Here is a 21,919-nt window from a genome sequence, read left to right as displayed (position 1 = left end):
TGATGATATTTGTGAATATGCCAGATTCCATTACAGTTGGAGTTAGGTGCACTTTAACAAAATGGCCAATTCTGTCAGATTAAAACTTGTTTTTATAGCTCTAAATCTGTAGACCTACATATAAAACACTGAAAGATAAAACAAAACACAGAGTGAAGACTTCATATTTTAACACTTTCCTGTTCTTGTGGGATGTCAAGCTCAGCTCACATCCCAGCTACATCAGCTGATCTCAAACAGCCAATCAACTGATGGAGCAGCTTATTGATGGAAGTCATTGATGCTGCTCTGTGCTGTTCCGGGGTGGTCTTTGATGCTGCTCTCCCTGCCTCAGGCTTTCCATGTAGGCGCATGGAAGGGCAGGGAGATTTGCTCTCTCTGCCTTAAGGCTTTCCACGCAGGCGCATGGAAGGGCAGGGAGATTTGGGCAGAGAGGTGTGCTCTCTCTGCCTTAGGCTTTCCACGTAGGCGGTGGAAAAGGCTTTCTGCATGGGCCTGAGGAGATGCAGAGAGGCCCCAGAACAGAGCCATTTCAAGGAGTTTTCTTTGACCAAAGTGCTCCTGACTGAACTGCTCTTAATGAGACCAGATATTATTTGATCCAATCAACACGTCAAAAACAAATATGTAACACTCTATCTATTTAACAGTTTTGAATATGCCTCCACGCTGACAATAGCAGTGGCCAGAGGTGTTGCATTTTCCTGTTGTCCGTATATACATGCGTCCTATTCTCATGAACGCGATAATCAAAGAACGCCCCTGGGGAATATCCTCAAATTTGGCACAAATGTCCTCTTGGACTCAATGAAGAACTGACTAGATTTTGGTGGTTTCAGGTCAAAGGTCACTGTGACTTTACAAAACATGTTTTTGGCCATAACTCAAGAATTTATGTGCTAATTATGACAAACTTTCACACAAATGTCTAACAAGTTTAAAATGATGAAATGATGACATTTTATATTGAAAAGGTCAACGTCACTGTGACATCCCAGAGTTCTGCAAGAACACTTTTCTGGCCATTATTTGACACCATATCTCAGGAACAGAAGGGGAGACATTCAGTCAGATACTGAATTAGTGACACTAATCTTGAGTGTCCATCTTGAAACTGTGTTTGTTTTATAGATTTTCTGTGCTGCCGGGTTAAAAATGTTTCCGAAGCATCCATGTTTTAGCATTTGTAGCTTCTTTGTAGCATCATCCATATCTGAAGCACTGTCTACTGACACAACTTTGTTTTCTATCCTGTTCCTGTGTTAGTCCACCAGAAGATCATTGGTTTTGCTGATACTGAGCTTCAGGTGATTGTCGTTACACCATGTGGTGAAGCTCTCTATCAGTCCTCTGTACTCTGCTGTAGTCTTTATGTGAAGACAGCATGTTTCTCTCTGGAAATTATTCACTGGAATCATATGTCAATATAATGATGACTACCATTTTGCCAAAAAAATACATTTAATACATTTTATTAATTTTCTTTAAAATGTTCACTACGTATTTGAGTTGGGACAAACATGGATGGAAACTTCGACTTGACTGGTTGGTGGAGGCATACAACTGCAAGGCGATGATTCTACTTTTTTGAGTTTATAAACCTAAACTTTTGTCTTTGTTTTTATAGTGAAACTTCTTCCAGTTTACACAAAGATGAACGGAGTAGCACCAGCACAAAGAGTTGCACAGTGTTGGCATCGATTGCTGTGTTTATTAAGTTTGGGAACAAAGAATGAGGAGGTTAGGACCTTTGATCAAATGAAAAATGAGAAACTGAATTTGATCCCAAAATAAATCCAGTTATAGCCGTAAGCAGCAATGCATCAGCTTCCACTGTGTGGGGGAGAAAATGAGAAACGCCCACTTAACCAAAAGTACACACCAAGCTGCTTGTCTGAGGTTTAGTCGATGCTGCATTGACAAGTTTCCAGTTCAGCTCGCAAAAATTGAAAGGTTAATAAATTGGGCAGTTTTTTTGAATGATCAGCAGATTTTCACGGAATGAACTAAATGCCCACCCAGTTACTGCACCTGACAGTCAATGACATACTGACCTGTGGTTTAAGAGAAAAAGATCAGGGGAGCCAGGAGGCAGATATTTTGGGAACAAACCAACAAAAGATCAATTTAGTCTGTGTCTGGAAGAGATAGTTTCAGGTTGTGTTTAGCCTTAGAGGGGGGCCCCGGTACTCTGTCCAAATGTGCTGTTTTATCATGGTCTTCTTGAACCACTCTTAGTCTGGCCCCTCCCCTGGGACCACTTTGCCTTGAGAGACCCACCAGGGGCTATTAGCCCCAGGCAACACAGCTCCCAGGATCACAGGGACACACAAACCCCTCCACCACATTAAGATGGCGATTCTTGGATTCTTTGCGTCAAAAGGGGTCAGTTGAGGTGGTATGGGCATCTGATCAGGATGCCTCCTGGGCGCCTCCCATTGGAGGTGTTCCAGACACGTCACACTGGTAGGAGGCCCAGGGGTAGACCCAGAGCAGGGATCACATATCTCATCTGGCCTGGGAACGCTTAGGAGTCCCCCTGGAGGAGCTAGAAGGTGTCTCTGGGGAGAGTGATGTCTTGAATGCTGCCCCCGCGACCCGGCTTCGAATAAGCGGTTGAAGATGGATGGATGGATGGATGGATGGATGGATTACTATTCAAGATATAAACTTTGAACAAAATGTCAAAGGATGAGTGAAGACCTTGACTTGAACACAAGTTATATTCACTGAGTCTTCACTCTGCTAAACAGCCTTGTCCTGCATTAGAAAAGTGTGCAGGTAAAACAGTCCAAGAGCAGTGGTGCTACTGTTATTGTTATGCAGACAGAGTGTTGTACTTTTTGGTACTCTTTGATAGCCAGGAGTGATATGTCTTTATGAAAAAATATAATCAAAACTATCTGAACAAAAGTCAAAAAAGAGAAAAATGCTGGATGAAACACCAAATCCTGTTTTGGAACAGATACAAATTTGTTTGAAAGCGAAAATGCCAAAAAACAAATCTGGATGAAATACGCCATCAGTGTTCTATATGAGTAATTCACCCAGCCTTATTCATGCCACTGTAAATCTGTTTAAGAATTGTCTTTATATGCTTGTAATATGAACAAGTGTGTCTAATAAAAAGTTGCACCCAGCACTGAAGGGTTTTGATATGCTTTGCAGGGGCAGTGTCAGCCTGCAGTATTGTTTATGGCAGAAGAAAAGCAAATACTGAGGTGTAAAACAAGAGCAAGATGCCACAAATTGATGACATTGATTTTCTACACACAGAACATGGTAATGGTTGTGGAGAACGCCAAGAGTGCCACACACTCAAACAGCAACAGTCAGCTACAAACACTCAATAAGTGCATTTACATGGACATTAATAACCTGTTCATGAGGCTTATCCCTGTTAGGATCATATTGAGGATGTGGTGTTTACTTGAGCACAGAGAAATCAGGTTATTGATATTCCTCGTGTACATGAAAAATACCAGTAACCTGTCAAAAATTATTGCAGTCTGTTTGTGTTGGCATTGTGCGATGATAGATGAGAGTGACAGCAAATACAGAACACTACTCTGTATGTTTAATACCAATTCACAACTTAACTGATATTTTTTTCTCTGCTCCGATCGCCACCAGCTCTCTGCTCTGAGTGCATCCATGTCTTTCTCTTTCTCTCAACCACACATACACTATGTAGTTCCTCACCTTATGTTATTCCTGAAAGCAGCTATGCTACTCTTGTAACACAGTCTTCCACACTAATGCCAGCCTGCCACTGTCACTGTCACCGCATAGGACAGGGGAGCAGTGGAAAAAGATTCGCAGCAGCTTTTGTAACTGAAAGACAAAACTCTGTTCCTTCATTGCTCCAGAAGTGAGACGCTGTCGCTGCTGGCATTTTTTTTATTTCTGTTACATCACTTGGCTGAAGCCATGCCAGTGCAGGTAGTCGGAGGATCTAAATAACGAGGATAAGGAACATTATCCCAGTTTCTTTAAAAGTGCTCCAGGTAGCATTTTCGGGTTTCTCATAAAGAGGATAAGAGCTTATTTCGGTTTCTGAAACAGGATATGGTGTCTACAATACGATAGTCTGGCAACCTGTCCAGGGTGTACCCCACGTCTCGCCCATTGTCAGCTGGGATAGGCTTCAATCCCCTGCGACCCCTAACAGGGTAAGCGGTTACGGTAAAATGAGTGAACGGGTTATTCGTGTCTATGTAAACACACTGGATGATGGCCAAATGGTACTGACACCAGACTGACCATGGACTCAGCTGGTGGACTCTGTGTCTCAGTGCCCTTAAGGCACTGCAGTACTCTAAGAGAATTGCTTCTGAGATGGTCAGACAATTTAGGAAACCTGGAGAGCCTCTGAGGACAGAGACGGTCTGAAAATATGTGCCTCTATCTCCACCCTCTCTATGACAGCCTGCTCTTCACCTTGCCTTCAAGTGTGGCCAGTCGGAACAACAGAAAAACACTTTTGCCTTGCGATGTGATTGGACAACATGTTGTACAAACTACTTCTCTTCTAGCATGACCCAGTCCTTAGACTGCAGTCATTAGAATACAATGCCCTCTGGCCATTTAATTCCTGATCAGTGATCTTTTGTCATTTTTCCTCTCTGTATCACATCAAAGCCAGAGAGCCTTCCTCAGCTGAGCTACTTCAAGTCAGGAGAAATGTCCATCCAGTTTTCAGTTCACTTAGCTTTTGGATCAATGATTCAGCAGCTATTAGAGTCATTCTAACCACGTTCATAGTATATTTATACTTTTTTTTTTTCTATTTAACCTTCCTCTCCTCGGGCTCTCTGGAGTATAGCTCTGGGTGGACTATTGGCCCTGGTGTCACAATAGTGTTTACACTGGGTCGGTGTTTTAAAGTCAGGCCAAAGCACCTGAAAACATGAGCAGAGAATACAGTTTAGGACTCCGTTCACACACATACACTCACAGGTCTGCTCAATCTGACTGTTAGATTTGACTTACTGCCGCTAGTGTTGCACCACTGACAGCATTGTCAGTCACACCTCAGTGAATTCGCCTGTTGATTTCTCCAACATGCCGCCGCCTCCACAGGACCACTCGGAAATCCTGCAGAGAATCTTTCTTTTCTACAAACTGACATTAGAGCGGGTGTGGAGGAATTTGCCAGAGAGGGAGTGGAATTGTGTGAGTTAAAGGGCCCAGGGAAGTTGGTCAGCAGGCGTGAGAATTTATGTGTTATCACTATATTAGCGGCCCTATTTCAGGGCAATCCTTGTGTGTCTGAGTATCCTGTGAGAAAGGCAAACAGAGCTGAATGTGCTTACGCAAGGAGAAGAGCTCGATCACCACAGAAGGAATTGATTGAAATGTATCCCACTGCCTGAGTAGAGCGGAGACGTCAGCCCCACCTGATGCTAGGGTTTCGGCATGCAGCCCCTCACACACTGCTGGCAAGCGCTGACAAGAAGCACATGCTGCATGTTAACCATCAAGCGCCAAGTATCGCTTAATTCTCAGCTTTGTCTTGACATTTTGTCAAAATAAATATGAAAGTGAAATTTAACTCAAGGATTTTAATGGGTTTTAAAGCACTTTGATGTAGTGTTAATAAGGTTAATAGTAAGTGAAATGGCTGTTTTATAAATGTCTGGAAGAGACACTGCTTGGCAGACACATATCTGTCTATATAGCTTCTTGCCAGCAGCTTGTCTGAATTGGGCTCCTGGGGTGTATTATAGACTATTATCGTCTCCATTGGTTCAATTAGAGAGAGGGGGGAAAGCATGCTGAGAGGAAATAAAAAGTGAGCTTAAGAAAGAAGTGAGGAAAGGCAAATCATTATTTTCAACCTCTCCCACTGAGGTGTCCTTGTATACCAGGTATAGATACACCACTGGTGTAAGAAAATATCGATACACTTAAATATCACAATGTTATGTTTTGTGATCCTCTGTTGATTCTCACAAACACTATCTATTCTTTATGCCTCTGTGTCTGTGATAGCCATGGCCAGAGGCACTGTGTTTCCAGTTTGTCCATCCATCCATCACATTCTTATGAATGAGATATCTTTGGACTGCACTTCAAATTTGGCACAAACATCCACTTGGACTCACCAATGAACTGATACGATTTTGGTGGTCAAAGGTCAAAAGTCAAGGTCATTGTGACCATGACTGTCTAATTTTTGTGATCACAATACCTCAAGAACACCTGCAAGTAATTATTTTCCTTGATTTTTTCTTGGACTCAAGGATCACCTGGTTAGATTTTGGTGGTCAAAGGTCAAGGTGGCTGTGACTGTCTCAATCTCCTGAAAACAATATCTCAAGAACGCCTTGAGGGAATTTCTTCAGATTTGGCACAAACATTCACTTGGCTCAAGATTTTAATGGTTAAAGGTCAAAAGTCAAGGTCATTGTGACCACGTCTGTCTCATTCTTGTAAACATATATCTCAAGAACACCTTGAGGGATTTTTTTTGTTTGTTTTTGTTTTTCAAATTTGGCACAAAACATTGGCTTGGACTCAAGTATGAACTGATTAGATTTTGGTGGTCAAAGGTCACTGTGACCTTGCATCTGTCTCATTCTCCTGAACTCAATATCTCAAGAAGGCCTTGAGGGAGTTCCCTCAAATTTAGCACAACCGTCCACTTGGACTCAAGAATGAACTGATTAGAATTAGGTGGTCGAAGCTCAAAGGTCAAGGTCACCATGACCTTACAAATCTTGTTTTTGGCCATAACGCGATAATTCTTACACTAATTATGACAAAAAGTCCCATAAATGTTTAAAAGGATAAGATAATGACATGATGACATTTTATATCCACAAGGTCAAAGGACAACTTTACTGTGACATCATAATGTTGTGCAGAAACACTTTGCTAGCTATTACTCAGTGTAATATTTCAGGAAGAGAGGGGGAGACATCTGGTCAGATACTGAATCGAAGACACTAATCTTGGGTGCCCACCTTGAAGCTGTGGTGATGGTAAAAAATCTTCTGTGCTGCCGGGGGGCCACACAGCTCTGTGTAGTAACTTGCCCTGATGTGTAGGTCATGTGGTTTGTTCTGCATTTACAAACCAAGGTCAGAAATTGTAGAGCAAAAACACTGAACACAATCATGATGTATAAATCATGAGGCAACCACATTTAGACCACTAACACACATGCAGACTGCACATGCTCTCTGTAGTTTTGTTGCAGCAGCATTTTTTCGAGTATGTATTTAGCCCAGCGTCTGTACAGTAGGCTCCAGCTCGTGCAGCATTAGCCTCCTCAAAGTTTGCTGGTTCCCTGTACAAGTCAGCTTGTGCCTCAGTATAAGCCTAGCAGCAAGAGGCATCTAATTAGAAGAACATGCTACATGCTGGCTAATCCTTGACAGATGCAGCATCAAAGGCTGCCAAGACTGTGAATGATTATCAGTGGTTACCAAAAGTATATTTGAATTGAGTGAAATGATGGCATAATTTCGAAGGCCTTTACATTATTTATATTTCATTTCAAATAACTGAGCCTATGCCATATGGATCTCCGCCCCGTTCTCATTTTTCCCCCCGTTTCAAGCAAATAATCTTCACCCCGAGGATATTCTGCCCAGATGAAATTTGATGTGAATGTCTGATGCCTTGATGCTCGAGCTGCTGTTTCAGTTGTGGAGAGGAGTATTTTTTCACTTGTGTGTGTGTGTGTGTGTGTCTGTTTCTGCTTGTTTGTGTGTATTTTGCTCATGGACACACACACACACACACACACAGAGCTATTAAAAGCCAGAGTTGCTGGTGTCTCCGATGGGCTACCCTAACTGCACATGACAGCTGACACAACCAGAGGTTTGCGTGCCTGTTTTCTCAATGCCCATGTTTGCGTGCGTGTGTCTCCACAGGGGTGCTGTGGAACCTGTCGTCATGTGACGCCGTCAAGATGACAATCATTAGGGACGCCTTAACGACTCTGACCAACACTGTGATCATCCCCCACTCTGGATGGAGCAGCTCCACCTTCGATGACGACCACAAGCTGAAGTTCCACTCCTCCCTGGTGCTGAGGAACACCACAGGCTGTCTGAGGTAAAACCACCTGATGAGCACACTTGGCTCTAGCACCCCTGTGTGGACATTTGGCGCTATTACATCTAGTGGGGAGAATGAGCTCATAATTTTGGCTCCTCTGTAAATTGCACTGATAATGTTGCCTTAATTGGAGTAACCACCTACAAACAAACACAACAAACTTCAGAGGGCAGTGTACAGACCACTGAAGAGTAACATTTATACGGTTAACAATATCAGAAGATGTTTGTTATGTCATAAATAATGATTTTAATACAACATCAAAGGTAACAAACTCTGGTAGATGTGCATATTTTAGCCAAACAGCTTTTATGCTTACCTTTCTTTGTTTGAAAGTCATCGTCATTTCATTACAGTCGATGATGTAATCTTCCGAGCTTCTCTCCTGGGGCATCTTCCTTTGATGACATTGTGCTGCATGTTGAGTTTAGCCTTTAATTGGTAAAAGCCAGTCGATGTGAGAGAGTGTGTGTGTGTGTGTGTGTGTGTGTGTGTGTGTGTGTGTGTGGTGTGTGTGTGTGTGTGTGTGTTAGCACACTTAGTTAGTTCCTTATTTACTCAACAAAGTGCTATAATGACTTCAGTCAGACCACACACACACTTCATACATAATGGATGGTGTATTGGGAGGGCAAAACCCACATTACACATTCAAGTGGGACACACAAACACACACACACAGCTGTCATTTGTGTATTTGCACATTTGTTTGTTGAGCAAAGCCCCAAATCAAGTCCTAATTTATTTGCGCGTGCGTGTGATGTGCTTTTCAAAAGGAACCTGAGTTCAGCTGGTGAGGAGGCCAGAAAACAGATGCGCGTCTGTGAAGGACTGGTTGACTCACTACTCTACGTCATCAAAGCCTGCGTAAACACCTCTGACTTCGACAGCAAGGTACGCACCAAACACCCACACGTGTCTACACACACACACACACACTTAGCCAGGAGGAAAACATGCTGCCACATGATAAGAGGCTCTGGGGAAAAAAATCCCACTTAACCCTGTTTGAATCATTTCATTGCCTTTGTCTGAATGACCCAAACAGCATCCAGCAGGAACTATTTCATGTGCTTTATCACCCAAAGCACAACTCACATATGCACGACATCCAGAACCTGATAGACGAGCAGCGCATTGACCTGGTATACATTATGGCAACGGTAGAAATGAAATCAGACCTCTCAGACATGCATCTGTGCTCTGTAGAAGACATAAAAAGTCAAGTGGCTCATCCGTAAAGTAGAGATGGCATTCCCTGGGAATCGGCCCCTTAATTTTGTCTAACATATATGCTCATTGACATTCTGTGAGGAGGAGCCTGTGCAGAACTCAAACAGCGTGCGATAAAATCCATTTGCTCTGGTCTAGATATTCCTTCTAACTGGAGACCCTTGGGTTCCATAACGAATTGATTTGTAACGCCGCAAATAGCAGCCCTGTGTACCACACATCGGCTGTGGATAGTGTAGCGCGCTGCACAGAGTTTATTGTATTGTAGCTTTTGTCATGGTGATTTAGAAAGTCGCCGCTATAACTACCCACCCAAACCCCCCGTCTCCCTCTGTCCGCCATCAGATTGTGGAGAACTGTATTTGCACTCTAAGGAACCTGTCATATCGTCTGGAGCTGGAGCTGCCGCCGTCCCGACTCATAGGGGGACAGGAGCTCGACGGCTTACTGGGAAGCGAGTCGCCCAGTAAAGAGGTGGATTCCAGCTGCTGGGGCAGGAAGAAGAAGAAGAAAAAAAAGAGCTTGCAGGAAGACACGGTGAGTGCACTGCTTTTTAAGTCGAGGCTCAGTTTGAAGTTTTAATCGTCCACATTTATACAATAGGTATGTCAACATTAATGGAGCTTTGATGTTTATGGATTTTTTACAATGAAGTGCTGCAGGAATGAGTCCTAAACCCAGAAATGAGGTAGTGTTTTTGCAATTCCGGTTCCCTTGTGTCGAAGTCAGTGTTTTTTTTAAGTGTGTTTGGTCAGATGTCTGAAATAAGGTTTGTTGTAAACACAAGCTTAAAGAGAAACTCCAATATTTTTTAACTTGGATCCTATTTCCCCAATCTTTTGTGTCTAAGTGATGAATGGAGTCGACAGTTTTTGAAATGGGTCCAGCATTGAGAGGGACCACTGCAGCCACAGCAGCAAAACAGGACGCAATGTAATCTCAACAGGAAATTATGCACCATCAATTTATGTCCCCAAAAAGTGCTTCATTTTTCAACTGACAGACTCAGATTATTATTATAAGTGTCTGACATCAAAGGAGTGCTGGGAGGAGTTTGTTGTGTTGAAGTATAGAAAGCATAGCTTAGAGTTATGTAAAAGATTTTCAACATCATGGCTGAATATTTAGCTTATTAAGAATATGTAGACTTTCTAGCCCAAATGTTCTGGCACTGCCCAAGAGTCACAACATGCTGGCAAAATATTTTTCAATTGCTATCGGACGTCCTGGGTAGACCTGTTGATCCTGATCCACTGACCGCACTCTTGTGTTAACCAGCTTCCAACATAATATGATGTTATTTGTAGCCGTACTAGCACATAGATTGACATTATTAACTTGGAAGCAAACGCAGGCTCCTGCCCATTTTGCCCTGTGAAGGATGTGATGCACCACCTGCATTTGGAAAAGATAAAATTCTTTCTAAGAGAATGTGAAAACAAATTCTACCAGATCTGGCAACTCTTTATAGAGCAGTTTAAGACAAATGCACTAAGTTCTTCCCCTAACTAGCCCAGTTTAAATGACACGAAACACCATCAATCTGACATCCTTCTAAATCCTCCCATTTTCCTCCCATATTTTAATTTCTTCAGTTATTATCATTTTTATTTATCTATTCATTTTCTCTTTTTATTGTTTTAAATAGAATGATATATTTTATCTATTATTATGCAAACTCGTGTCTTTTTCTATTCATGTATGACAAATCACCCTTTAGAGTATTTTTTATTTTTGACTTGTTGAATATTTTCTGTATTTTTCCGTCAGAAATTCTGTTTTCACTTTTATACTACCACCACTGTTGAACTTTGAAAACTCCAATAAAAAGAGTTTTAAAAAAAAAGTAGACTCTGACAATGTTGAAAAGTCTCCAAAATTTCAGAACGAGACCTCTCCTTGAGCGAGACTTGGTTGCACACACTAACAAACAGACTGGATTAGTGGAGCATGTCAGTCGCAAAAACAAGCTGCTTTAGGAGACGTAAATTGATGTGCGCAATAGTCCCTAGGGATTACACTGTAATGTGTTTTGCCACTGCAGCTGCAGCGGTCTCTCACAATACGGGACCGGTTTTAAAATGATTGTCTCCATTAGTCACACTAACATATGATAATAGGGTCCAGGTTAAAAAACACAGAAGTTTTCCTTTAAGAAATGTTCACGTTTTATTCTACGACATAAAATATGTCAGTAATTACACTATTTGTGAATTTTGAAGCATTCAGATGTCCCTAAATAAGGTGGTTGCTAACAAGTGGTTAAATGAGACTATGGAGGTTGTCAGGGACATTGAACGTCCTCATGCCACATAAGATTAGTGGTGGTGACGTTAAAGTCCTACAGCTTTGGTGTAGTTTGTTTACAGCCTAACATTAGCCCTTTACTTTACTAGTTGTGTTCATTTGTGGTGATTACCTTGCTGAACAAATCATATAAGTATCATAAATTTTGTTTGCTGCAGAGTTTATTTTCTGCAATAATCTAAAATCTAGTGGAAAAATCTCATCGGCGATCGTCGAGGGAACCAGAGTGATGTTTACCTCTGGGTTGGCCCACCAAAAAACATCATTCCTGCAGCACTTTATATAATTGGTCAAAGTCCCCATGACAGTCCCACACAAACCTCACAACTGCTGCACTATCATCTAAATGTTTATTTCTGTAATTTTATGTATTGCTGTTGTAAACAAAACAAAAGCATTAGAGCCTGTATTTATGCCTGAGTAAACTCTGTGGTTGTTTGTTCAGTGGGACGGTGTGGGACCCATTCCCGGCTTCTCAAAGTCCCCCAAGGGGGCAGAGATGCTATGGCACCCTTCGGTGGTGAAGCCTTACTTGACACTGCTGGCTGAGAGCTCGAATCCCGCCACTCTGGAGGGCGCAGCTGGGTCCCTTCAGAACCTGTCAGCCGGCAACTGGAAGGTACAGCATTTCTGTGTATCTACGTACACACAAGTACACACATCTTTGTTTTTACACACTGTTAAATATGATATCCTCAGAGACATAGCACCTATTCCACTGGTTAAAAAGGATTTAACAGCTCAGCTCCTCTGTGTCAGTCACAGCTGACGTCAGTGTCACACTTGGAATCACACACGTTAAAACGCACACCTCAAGACCATCCATTTTCCCGCGTGGCGTCTAGACCCTTCTGAAGGTTTAATGCCTTTTGTGTGTGTTTCTGTGTGTGCAGTTTGCAGCATACATTCGTGCAGCAGTGCGTAAGGAGAAGGGGCTGCCCATCCTGGTGGAGCTGCTGCGGATGGATAACGACAGGGTGGTGTGTTCGGTTGCCACTGCTCTGAGGAACATGGCACTGGATGTCAGGAACAAGGAGCTCATAGGTCAGTCACACTGTGGATTCTGAAGATGGTACACAGACATGAAGATCCTGAACACTGTTCTTACCTTGGCTTTGTTCTAATAAACAGTGTAGCTCATGTTCATGCTCATAAGCCATGTTGTAAATGGGGGTAGCTCCTGGACTGTATAATAAAGATAGACAGCATGACAGCTTTCCAGAAGTGAAGCCAGAACATCTCAATCGCCCCCTGGTGGCTGGCTGTAGTACTGGTTATTATTCCTACCCCTTTTCTGTTAGCTGCTGGGACATGGGCCAAACTAAAAACTCAAAGTACATGTCAAATAATTTCTCCCCATACATGGTTTCTGTCATGAAGAGAGAGGAAGACTTATTGCCAAAAAAAAGGCATAAGTGATCCAGGTCCAGGCACTCAAGGTGGTTTGAAAATATAAAAGGCCTTTATTTCAACAGGCTAGAAACATCACCACACATCATTTTAGGTAGAACTTATCACACTGATGTATGTAAGTGTTCATTTTTTGGATAAAGTTGGTTTCAATTAGTGATTTGATGCTTCAAAAGGGGAGTTGAAATCGTGATTGACAGCTGTGGATGTCAACTGTTGTGCTCTCGATCAATGGCGCTGCTCACAGTTGGTCAGAAGGGTGTTTGGGCAGGAGCTCGATACTGTGGAGATCGCCACTGCGCAGACTCTTGCTCCAAATGACGTCACCAGCGCAAAATGGCAGCAGCCGTATCCAAGATGTTTTGGCTTCATTCTTGTACAGTGGGAGGAAGTGGAGACACGTCATCCACCTTTTATAAACAATTTATGGTTTAGTTTGTTAACCTGCATAAATGCAACATAAAACATTAATATAATATGTTGAGCATTACATTTACTTGACCTAACTGCTTAGTAAGGACGTATAAAGGATTTATAGGGAGGAATGTACACTAGGATCCTTTGGAAACTGGCACAATACGTATCAGAATTATACTGACACGCAATAGGCAATGCAAGACATACAGTATGGTGGACATTTGAGCATATATATTAGTGTGTGTATTCAACACATTACATCCCAAAACTGTGTCACGCCTTGCATGATAGAGCTATATATGTTTCTTATTATTACTATTAAATGCAGAAGCAGGAACAGCGCATTTTGTGAACATCTTACTGGTTATTCTTTTTCATTTCTCCTCTCACTCCAGCCATTTTTGTTGCATGAAACAGTCTCATTTAATGAAAACCAAGTTTTTATGTGCTCTCTGTGTGGAATTAATGAGGAGTTACAGTTCCAGCAATGCAGGGGTGACGCCTGTAGGCAGATGGGGGAGGAGCTGCAGTGTTGTGTTTAAGGTGCTTTTGTGTGTGTGTGTGCGTGTGTGTGTGTGTGTGTGAGGGAGAGTTTATGCTGCATGTATTTAGGTCCTTCAGCTGGGCTGCTCTGCTGAAGGAGAAATGGGGGAAACAATCCTTTCTGTAACACCAGGATGCTCACACACCGACGTCCTTGTGATGATAACGCAATGTCATTTAGGAAAACTGCCTACCTCACTGCAGCTCCAGCGCCATGAATATATCATTCATGATATAGAAATAATAGAATGTAGTTTAGGTCACAGTGGCAGACATCCACTTATACATTATGCAACGTGTAAAAATAAATGCAGCGAGAGTCTATATGTCTTCTCTCTGTGCATACGCTCCTGCTGTATGGCACATCATAATGTGTGAGCAGCACGTCTCACTTCCCCCCCTCCTTCCTCTCAGGGAAGTATGCAATGAGGGACCTGGTCAATCGTCTCCCCGGGGGGAACACCACCCTGCTGTCAGATGAGACGGTGGCGGCCATCTGTTGCACCCTGCACGAGGTCACCAGCAAAAACATGGAGAACGCCAAGGCCCTGGCCGACACGGGCGGCATCGAGAAGCTGGTCAACATCACCAAGGGCAGAGGAGACAGGTGGGCCACAGCAGCATGTATTTGTCTCAATGCTTTTAGCGAGGGTGCAGAGTACACACCGATGTAAACCTGCTAACGTGTGCACATGCTCAAATGCACCGCTTGGACACACAAACAGCCATGTGTGGCCCGCAGGCTGGGCTGTACAGACCATCATGGAGTTTTACACAAACACTTACACATCTAAGCACACACACACACACACACAAATATTTAAATGCTCAGAGAAGGAGAAGCGGTAGCCGCAGGGAAGGTGGTTTTGTGTGCATTGAGGTTTCATGTCCCAGTGGAATGATGGACCAGCAGCTATTTCTAGCCTGCTATATATTCAGTAATGTTCCAGGTTACAACACTCTGAGGACACTCTCTGCCTTCAATCACACTGTCCTGTGATATTTACAGCGTGAATTAAAATGAGGTCAAAGTGATTGGGATTACTCAAAAGAATACATGTTTATGTTTTTGTTTGTTTTCCAGGTACTCTATGAAGGTGGTTAAAGCAGCTGCGCAGGTGCTGAACACACTGTGGCAGTACAGAGATCTGCGTACCATCTATAAGAAAGTAAGAGCGTGGGGATTGATGACATGATGGTACAGTTAACAGTCGCCCATCTAATTTTGTCAGTGCACAACACATGAATTACCTGTTTTTAATGTCTTTAAATGTAAGGAAAACAGAGTAACATGTTTGGATTTTAAAAGAAAAAGACATAACTCATACATATTAAAGGGTAAGAAGATAAAACACAAAAGTAACTGTGTCTTTGTATCGACTTGGGCTTATTGTGGACCACACAGCAAAGGATTGGAAAGCAAGTTTTACAAAATCCAGCACTGCTCTGCTTCTAAAACCGCCACGTTTCCTCTCTCTTCTCCCTTACAGGATGGATGGAACCAAAACCATTTCCTCACCCCAGTGTCGACACTTGAACGGGACAGGTTCAAGTCCCAGCCCACCCTCCCCACCAGCACCATTCAGATGTCCCCAGTGAACCACCCTGGTAGGCTCCAGTTTCACGAAAACAGACTCATCCAGCGAAACAGGAAAACCTCTGGAATTTATTGTTGAAATGTGTTTCTCTCTCTTCACAGCTGCCAGTGCCACGTCGTCTCCTGCCATGCTGGGCATCAAAGAGCATAGAGACACTATCAGAGACTACCAGAGAGCGCAGTCAACTATGCAATTTTATAACTACCACGGGGACAACAGTATCCATAAAAACCAGTATACAGGTACTCAAACAATGCAATGAAAGTGCATACAGTTTGCATATTAGCAGTCTTTTAACCCAAATTCAAGCAGTGTCCACTATCTGTAGCAGACTGTAATCACAGGCTGCCCTCTGGTCCTCTCTGTGCAGGGCTTTATCTGTTTTATCCCTTGTAACGCTCCAAGCAGATTCCATGGCCGGTCTCGTCTCCCTGCCAAGACAGTCCTCTCTTATCGTCTCCTCTAAAGCCTGCCAGCCCGGAGACAGCCAGTCATTTCAATTCAGAGCGCTTCAGAGCCGGTCTGCACGGCAGTAAAGCAAACCGGCCAGCCAGTGGTGGACACTCTACAATGGTGGCATTGTTAGCAGGCCCAAGTTGCAGCATGCAGACAGGGGTAGTGAGTGGGTAACCAGACATACACTACAGCCAGACAAGAGCTCTTGCCAGCCTACGCTGGCTGGCGGGAGCAGGAGGAGGGCAGAGTAAACAACATGAGCCGCAGCCTCAACAGTCCACGCGTTACACAGTGAAATGGAAATTGAGTTTCAGGATTCCACCGGTCGGATAAAGTGCCAACAAAAATACCCATCCCATGGGCTATGCAAACAGCAGAACAGCAGTAGCCAGCTCCATTATTTGGTGTTATTTCTCTCCCCAGCACAGCGAAGCACTTCTTGATCCTGCTCTATCTAAATACAGACATTTGCCCTATGGGGATGTGCAGACTTTTTCACTGATATGAAATGAAGTGTATTTGCATCAAGTCCCACTGAATTGCTCTTTTTATTTCATTTTATTTTTTTCAAGGGTCTGGAAAGCCTTCTTCATATTACTACTCATCCCCCACAAGAGAGGAGCCCAGAAGAACACAGGTGAATATAATCATTCTGCTTCACAGGCTCTGCATTTTTTATCTGCTCCTGTTTGTCTGCTCTGATTCAAAGCTGCCACTGTACCCAAAGAGATCATTTCCAAAACACAACTTCACTCTGGATTTACCTTTTTAGTTTGGTTTATTCGTGCAGAATATTTTCGACACACAGCGCTGCGCAGTCACTTATAGAGACACACATTTAGGCATAGGTATAGATTTCAGGGGGGTGCAGGGCACTCACCCCCCTCAATATTTAGAAGAATAAAAAAATGAAAGTAGCAGAGACTTAAAACAATTAAATGAATTTAATCTCTTGACTGTTAATTGTTTTGATGATCTTGTTTCGGGCTTACTTGGTTTCATTATTCATAAGAAACTTTAGATTTCATCCCACCTTTGAAAACCAATGTTTTCTTCTAGGAAGTGTTTGATAGTAATGGTACAAGGCCCCTGTTTGAGATCCCTCCACCACGCTGTATAAACCTGGCGAGGACAACCGGCTCTTCCGCCCCACTTGACTAATACAAAGAGACTGACGCGTATTCTGCTGCGGATAAATGGCGATGCTGGGAATGACCCAGCACATCAGCTATTGTCTGAGCGAGAGTGAATGTGACTGCTGGGATTGGGATGGTCTGGGCGCGTCTCAGGCACCTGTCACTGCGGGACACATCCATGTGTGCCCATTCAGATAACAGGCACAGTGAGAAGGAGGCAAAGGGGAGGAGGGGGAGCAAAAGAGAGAGTTCTCTTGTGTCCTTCATCCCATCACATTTAGACCAGTTAATGTACGAGGACAGTCATCAGCCCATTTATTTCAGACAAATTCCATCTATCTTGTGGATTTCTACCCTTTACCTTGCAGCAGCTCTCTGTTGCATTAGTGCTACAGACGTGTGGGCTACAAGGTGATTGATTAGCTTACTGGCTTTAAGAGAAATCTGCAGTCAGACAGAGTGCGTTTTGCTGAATCTGCTGAGACGATAGTATATGTTGCTCCATTTTATTACCATCAAGTGGACGATGGTAATAAAATCTGTGTATACTTGGCAGTGTTGGGAGAAGTACTCAGATCCTTTAATTACAGGAACACTTTGTCATTTTGGAAACGAAATAGTCTGGCATATAACTCGCCTGTAAAACCACATCTTGATGTTTAACACCCTGGGTATGGATATTGAATTAAAGGAGATATTATATGTTACTGTGGGAACTTTAGATGTGCTGGTAGGCAGATTTTGTGACTATAGGACAGAGCCAAGCTGCTGTTTCCCCTTGTTTCCAGTCTTTATGCTGAGCTAAGCAAACCTCCCGCTGGCTGTAGTCTTGTAGTTACCAGGCAGACATTAGAGTGGTATCAATCTTCATATCTGTGCTTTCTTACTTTAAATGCAGCATGAATGAAAACTGGAATCTGCAAAGTAGCCACTAACTGATTCTCATGATATCACTTAAAAATCAGGGGAAACCCATCTTGTACATCAGATTTAGGGCTGCACAATATGCAAAAAGGATCATATTGTGATTATTGTGACAGATATTGCGATATGAGCCACAGTGTGAGTGGGAATGATAATGTTTGCATTTCATTTTCAGTGAAGAGAGTAAAACAGAAAATGATAATGATGTCATTTTTGCTGGGGTCTGCATCAAACAAGCATGTTTCCTTAGAATTTCGTCTAGAATTTGATTTGTATTCCGGGGCATCTCTGTAGCACCACAATGCTTCATTTATGATTATCATATATTTTGTGACACATTTTGTCTTAATCAAATAATTGCAGCTCCTGTGATTTGGATATTAAGTGGCATGAAATAATACAGAAATTCAAAACTGTACTTTTTAAATGACCTTTGTCTTTTTTCGTAAACAAGTCATGAGGTGTTTTGCCACTGGCTTTTTATATGAAGCAGCAGCAGCAGCATTGGATAATGGTTTGGTTTAAGTTAAAGTAACATTTTAAAACTGCGTTTTTTTGGCCCTCAAATTCATTGTTTTCATTGTAAACGCACGGCAGGGGTGCTCAAACACCAGACTGACGCTGTTGTGGTGTGCAGCTGTTCCCGAGCACCTATTTTTCAGGGCACGACGGCTGCACCCTGAGATAAACTGAGTTCAACTTTTGGAACGCAGCAGCGCGCACTGCGTGTCATGTTACAACAACCAATCACAGCCGACAGATATCTTTCCCTTCATCCGTTAATATCAGTGTGTGATAAATACAAAGAAGAAGTTGATGGTTTTAGTGCAGAGCTGCCAGAGCTTTACATCTGTCCCACTGACGATAGGCCTACACACTTATAAACAGCACCAGGAAGAAGATCAGCTCTGCACTCAGGATTTCAGGTTAATAGGCTTTGATTTGATGCTTGTTGAGGCTGCTTAGTGACCTTAGATGCAACCTGCTGCCGCACTCTAAAAAGCTGGCACAGGAAAGGCACAATAGTAGCACCTAGCCCCTGACCTTAAAGAGGGGAGCGTTTTTGGACGCTTGGGGTTGCGCTGCTTTGTGCCACTAGTGGCACCCTTGATGGTTGTGCCCCTTGGTACATGGGCTGTCTGCTCCCAGATTTGAAACTAGACCAACTTGGCAGCCTGCTTGGACATTTTCACATATTTTATGAAAACTTTTGAAGTGAAAAAATAAGCCATGCAATTAATGAAATTGTCTTCATTTCAGATCGATGGTTAGTTTTAACGTTTTTTTTGCAGGAGTTTCCAGAGGTGGCAAGTCGCACTGGATGCCCCTGATTTCCATATAGTAGCCTAGATATAACTCTACAGAAATGAGGAGTGGTTGCCCCATCTTTTAAAACACAGTGCAGTGCTACCAGAATGCATTGCAAGGCTGCTTGCTTAGACGATGAATAGGAAGCGTGAAATGACACATACCATGAGGCTGACATCAATGAGACCCATCTTGCCACTAACATTAAAACTAAAGAGTATCAAAAACAGGATGTAATTCCACGATTTGACTCCATTTCATGAGGATTATTACCTTAAACACAGCACTTGAGTGAATGTAGTTCCAGTGAAAATCATTTTATCATGGTCCTACCTTTCTCTCTTCCTTGCAGCCTATGTATTATACAGAGGAGCCGGGCAGGAGGAACTACGACACGTACAGAATGTACCTGCAGCATCCCCACGGCTACGACGACCCGTACTTGGAGGAGGTCATCACGTACCCGCCCACAGTCGACTACAGCTCCCAGCCTCACGGACTGAAATCCACCACCAACTATGTGGACTTTTACGCTAGCACACGGAGGCCTTCCTACAGGGCAGAGCAGTACCCCGGCTCCCCTGACTCCTGGGTATAGGTCTGGAGATGCTCCTGACGCCCTGTCCTCAGCCTGCAGCGGAGGCGAGGAGCCCGCGGGAGCACATAACAACCGACAGACTTTTTTCATGAACTTGGCTTCATAAGTGTGTTTGTTTTCAAGTGAATGTGTGTGTGTGGAGGGGGAGTTCACCTGAGCGATGGCAGATGGAAAGATGGAATGTGCCAAAGAAGGAAATCAAGGAATGTTTTTCTTTAAGTTATTTTTTATTTAGTAGAGGAAGATGGAATCATGCTGGGGGCCTGTTGAGGGATGAAACCCCACACTACAGCGAGGAGACGTGCGTCCTGCTCTGTCTAGATGTTAGTTTTATTTTTATGAAACTCTTAGCTGTGATAGCATGGTGAGAGGTGTGAGTCATGTGAGCGAGGGTCTGCGGTAGGAGTCAAGATGGGAAATGTGTATGTGCTGAAGCCAAAATGGATCATGAACTCATATCTGTAAAAAAAAAAATCAAACAAAAAAAACAATAATAGTAAACTAATGATGTTAGATTGTACAGAGGGGTCAAGTTGTATCTGTACTTAATGTTGAAGCTGTGTAATGCCATGGAGTCTTGTACATTTCTTTCATGTTATTGTAAATACAGAAAAAAAAAACATGTTACCTGGTTTACACTCATCAGCACTGGTTAAAAAAAAGAAACTCGTGCCATGTTAAATCTCTATAGATATATAAATATATGAAGAAATATGTGGACAAAGATGGCATCATTACACAACCATGCTAAAATAATAAAAAGGTCAGTTTTGTTTTTTAAACTCGTCGTGTAATTGGATCTGTTTTTCAAACATATCTTTCACACTCGCTGTTTACTACCATTTTCTACGCACACAAACAGAAACAAGTGTGACAAATCAAAGTTTCCTCTTGTTTATAGTGTTTTCTCTGCAGCTTCCTGTGGGTTTCATTACACTGTGTTCACACAAACACAAGTGGAGGGAGGCCAGCTTCCAATAAAACTGTTTCATAGGTCAGTACATTATTAATGAGTAAATCCAGGTGAGCAGATGATGATTACCACTTGCCACTAAATGCAAAGTGCTGGTGTGGACTATATATGTATGAGTGTGTTGGAGATTAACATTTGCTTCTCTTAAAACAGGCTTCAATCACTAAATGTTTCCAGTTTTGTAAAGACGGACAATCACTATACTGAGGTAAAAATGGACAAAAATATACTCTGTGATCCCCAACCTCCACTCCCCTTTATGTTGCAGTGCTGAAGCAGCAAAGTAGTAGGAGTGGTAGTGGTAGTGCTGAAGCAAAATAATGCACGTTTAATGAGAAGGAAATGAAACCACAAACAGGAAAAAGGAGAAGGAAACAAAATACAGTAGCAGCTCCTCCCTCTGGTGCGTCCTGGCAAGTAGAAAAGGTAGGTAGGAGTTAAAGGGTACCTCTGGTATTTTTCACCCTGGACTTTACAATTTGTCCCTGAGGGACTATGGGATCAACAATTCTTGAAAGTGGTCCAGTAAAGACAGCATCTTTGCAGATGATGTGGTCCTAATTTCTTCGTCAGATCGTGACCTCCAGGATGCAGAGGGACGGTTTGTAGCCAAGTGTGAGGTGGTCAGGATGAGAGAAAGCCCCTTCAAGTACCTCCAAGTCTTGAGGCCATGGTTGTCTGCTGGAAAAAGGTGGATTGCTCTCTTTGGGTCAGAAGTGAGTTAAGTGAAGGAGTTCAAGTGCCTCAGGTCCTTGTTCATGAGGGAGGGTAAAATGGGGCACAAAATGGACAGGTGGGTGGGTGTGGCGTCACCAGTAATGTGGGCGTCGCGCTGGTCTGTTGTAGTGAGGAGGGAGCTAAGTCAGAAGGCAAAGCTTTCAGTTTACCAGTCCATCTATGCCTCAACTCTCACCTATGGTTATGGATTTTAGGTAGTGACCGA

The 21,919-nt window shown here is 42.9% G+C and overlaps 1 protein-coding gene across 5 annotated transcripts in view; it reads left to right on the top strand.

Moving 5' to 3' along the window:
* Positions 1-20,785, top strand: part of pkp4 (plakophilin 4) — a 119,587-nt gene extending 98,802 nt beyond the window's left edge. For all 5 annotated transcript variants that reach the window (XM_050048648.1, XM_050048647.1, XM_050048646.1 and 2 more), the window contains 11 exons: positions 7,887-8,070; positions 8,850-8,967; positions 9,652-9,843; positions 12,059-12,232; positions 12,507-12,657; positions 14,398-14,590; positions 15,068-15,152; positions 15,474-15,591; positions 15,683-15,823; positions 16,610-16,674; positions 19,758-20,785. In XM_050048648.1, coding sequence (XP_049904605.1) covers positions 7,887-8,070; positions 8,850-8,967; positions 9,652-9,843; positions 12,059-12,232; positions 12,507-12,657; positions 14,398-14,590; positions 15,068-15,152; positions 15,474-15,591; positions 15,683-15,823; positions 16,610-16,674; positions 19,758-20,003 — 1,667 coding nt within the window. In that variant the 3' untranslated portion in view covers positions 20,004-20,785. The remainder of the gene's footprint in view (positions 1-7,886; positions 8,071-8,849; positions 8,968-9,651; positions 9,844-12,058; positions 12,233-12,506; positions 12,658-14,397; positions 14,591-15,067; positions 15,153-15,473; positions 15,592-15,682; positions 15,824-16,609; positions 16,675-19,757) is intronic.
* Positions 20,786-21,919: the final 1,134 nt, after the last annotated feature.

The sequence above is a fragment of the Epinephelus moara genome, chromosome 7 (genome assembly GCF_006386435.1).
Source record: "Epinephelus moara isolate mb chromosome 7, YSFRI_EMoa_1.0, whole genome shotgun sequence".
Taxonomy (NCBI): domain Eukaryota; kingdom Metazoa; phylum Chordata; class Actinopteri; order Perciformes; family Serranidae; genus Epinephelus; species Epinephelus moara.
This window is presented reverse-complemented; position numbering and strand designations above follow the sequence as displayed.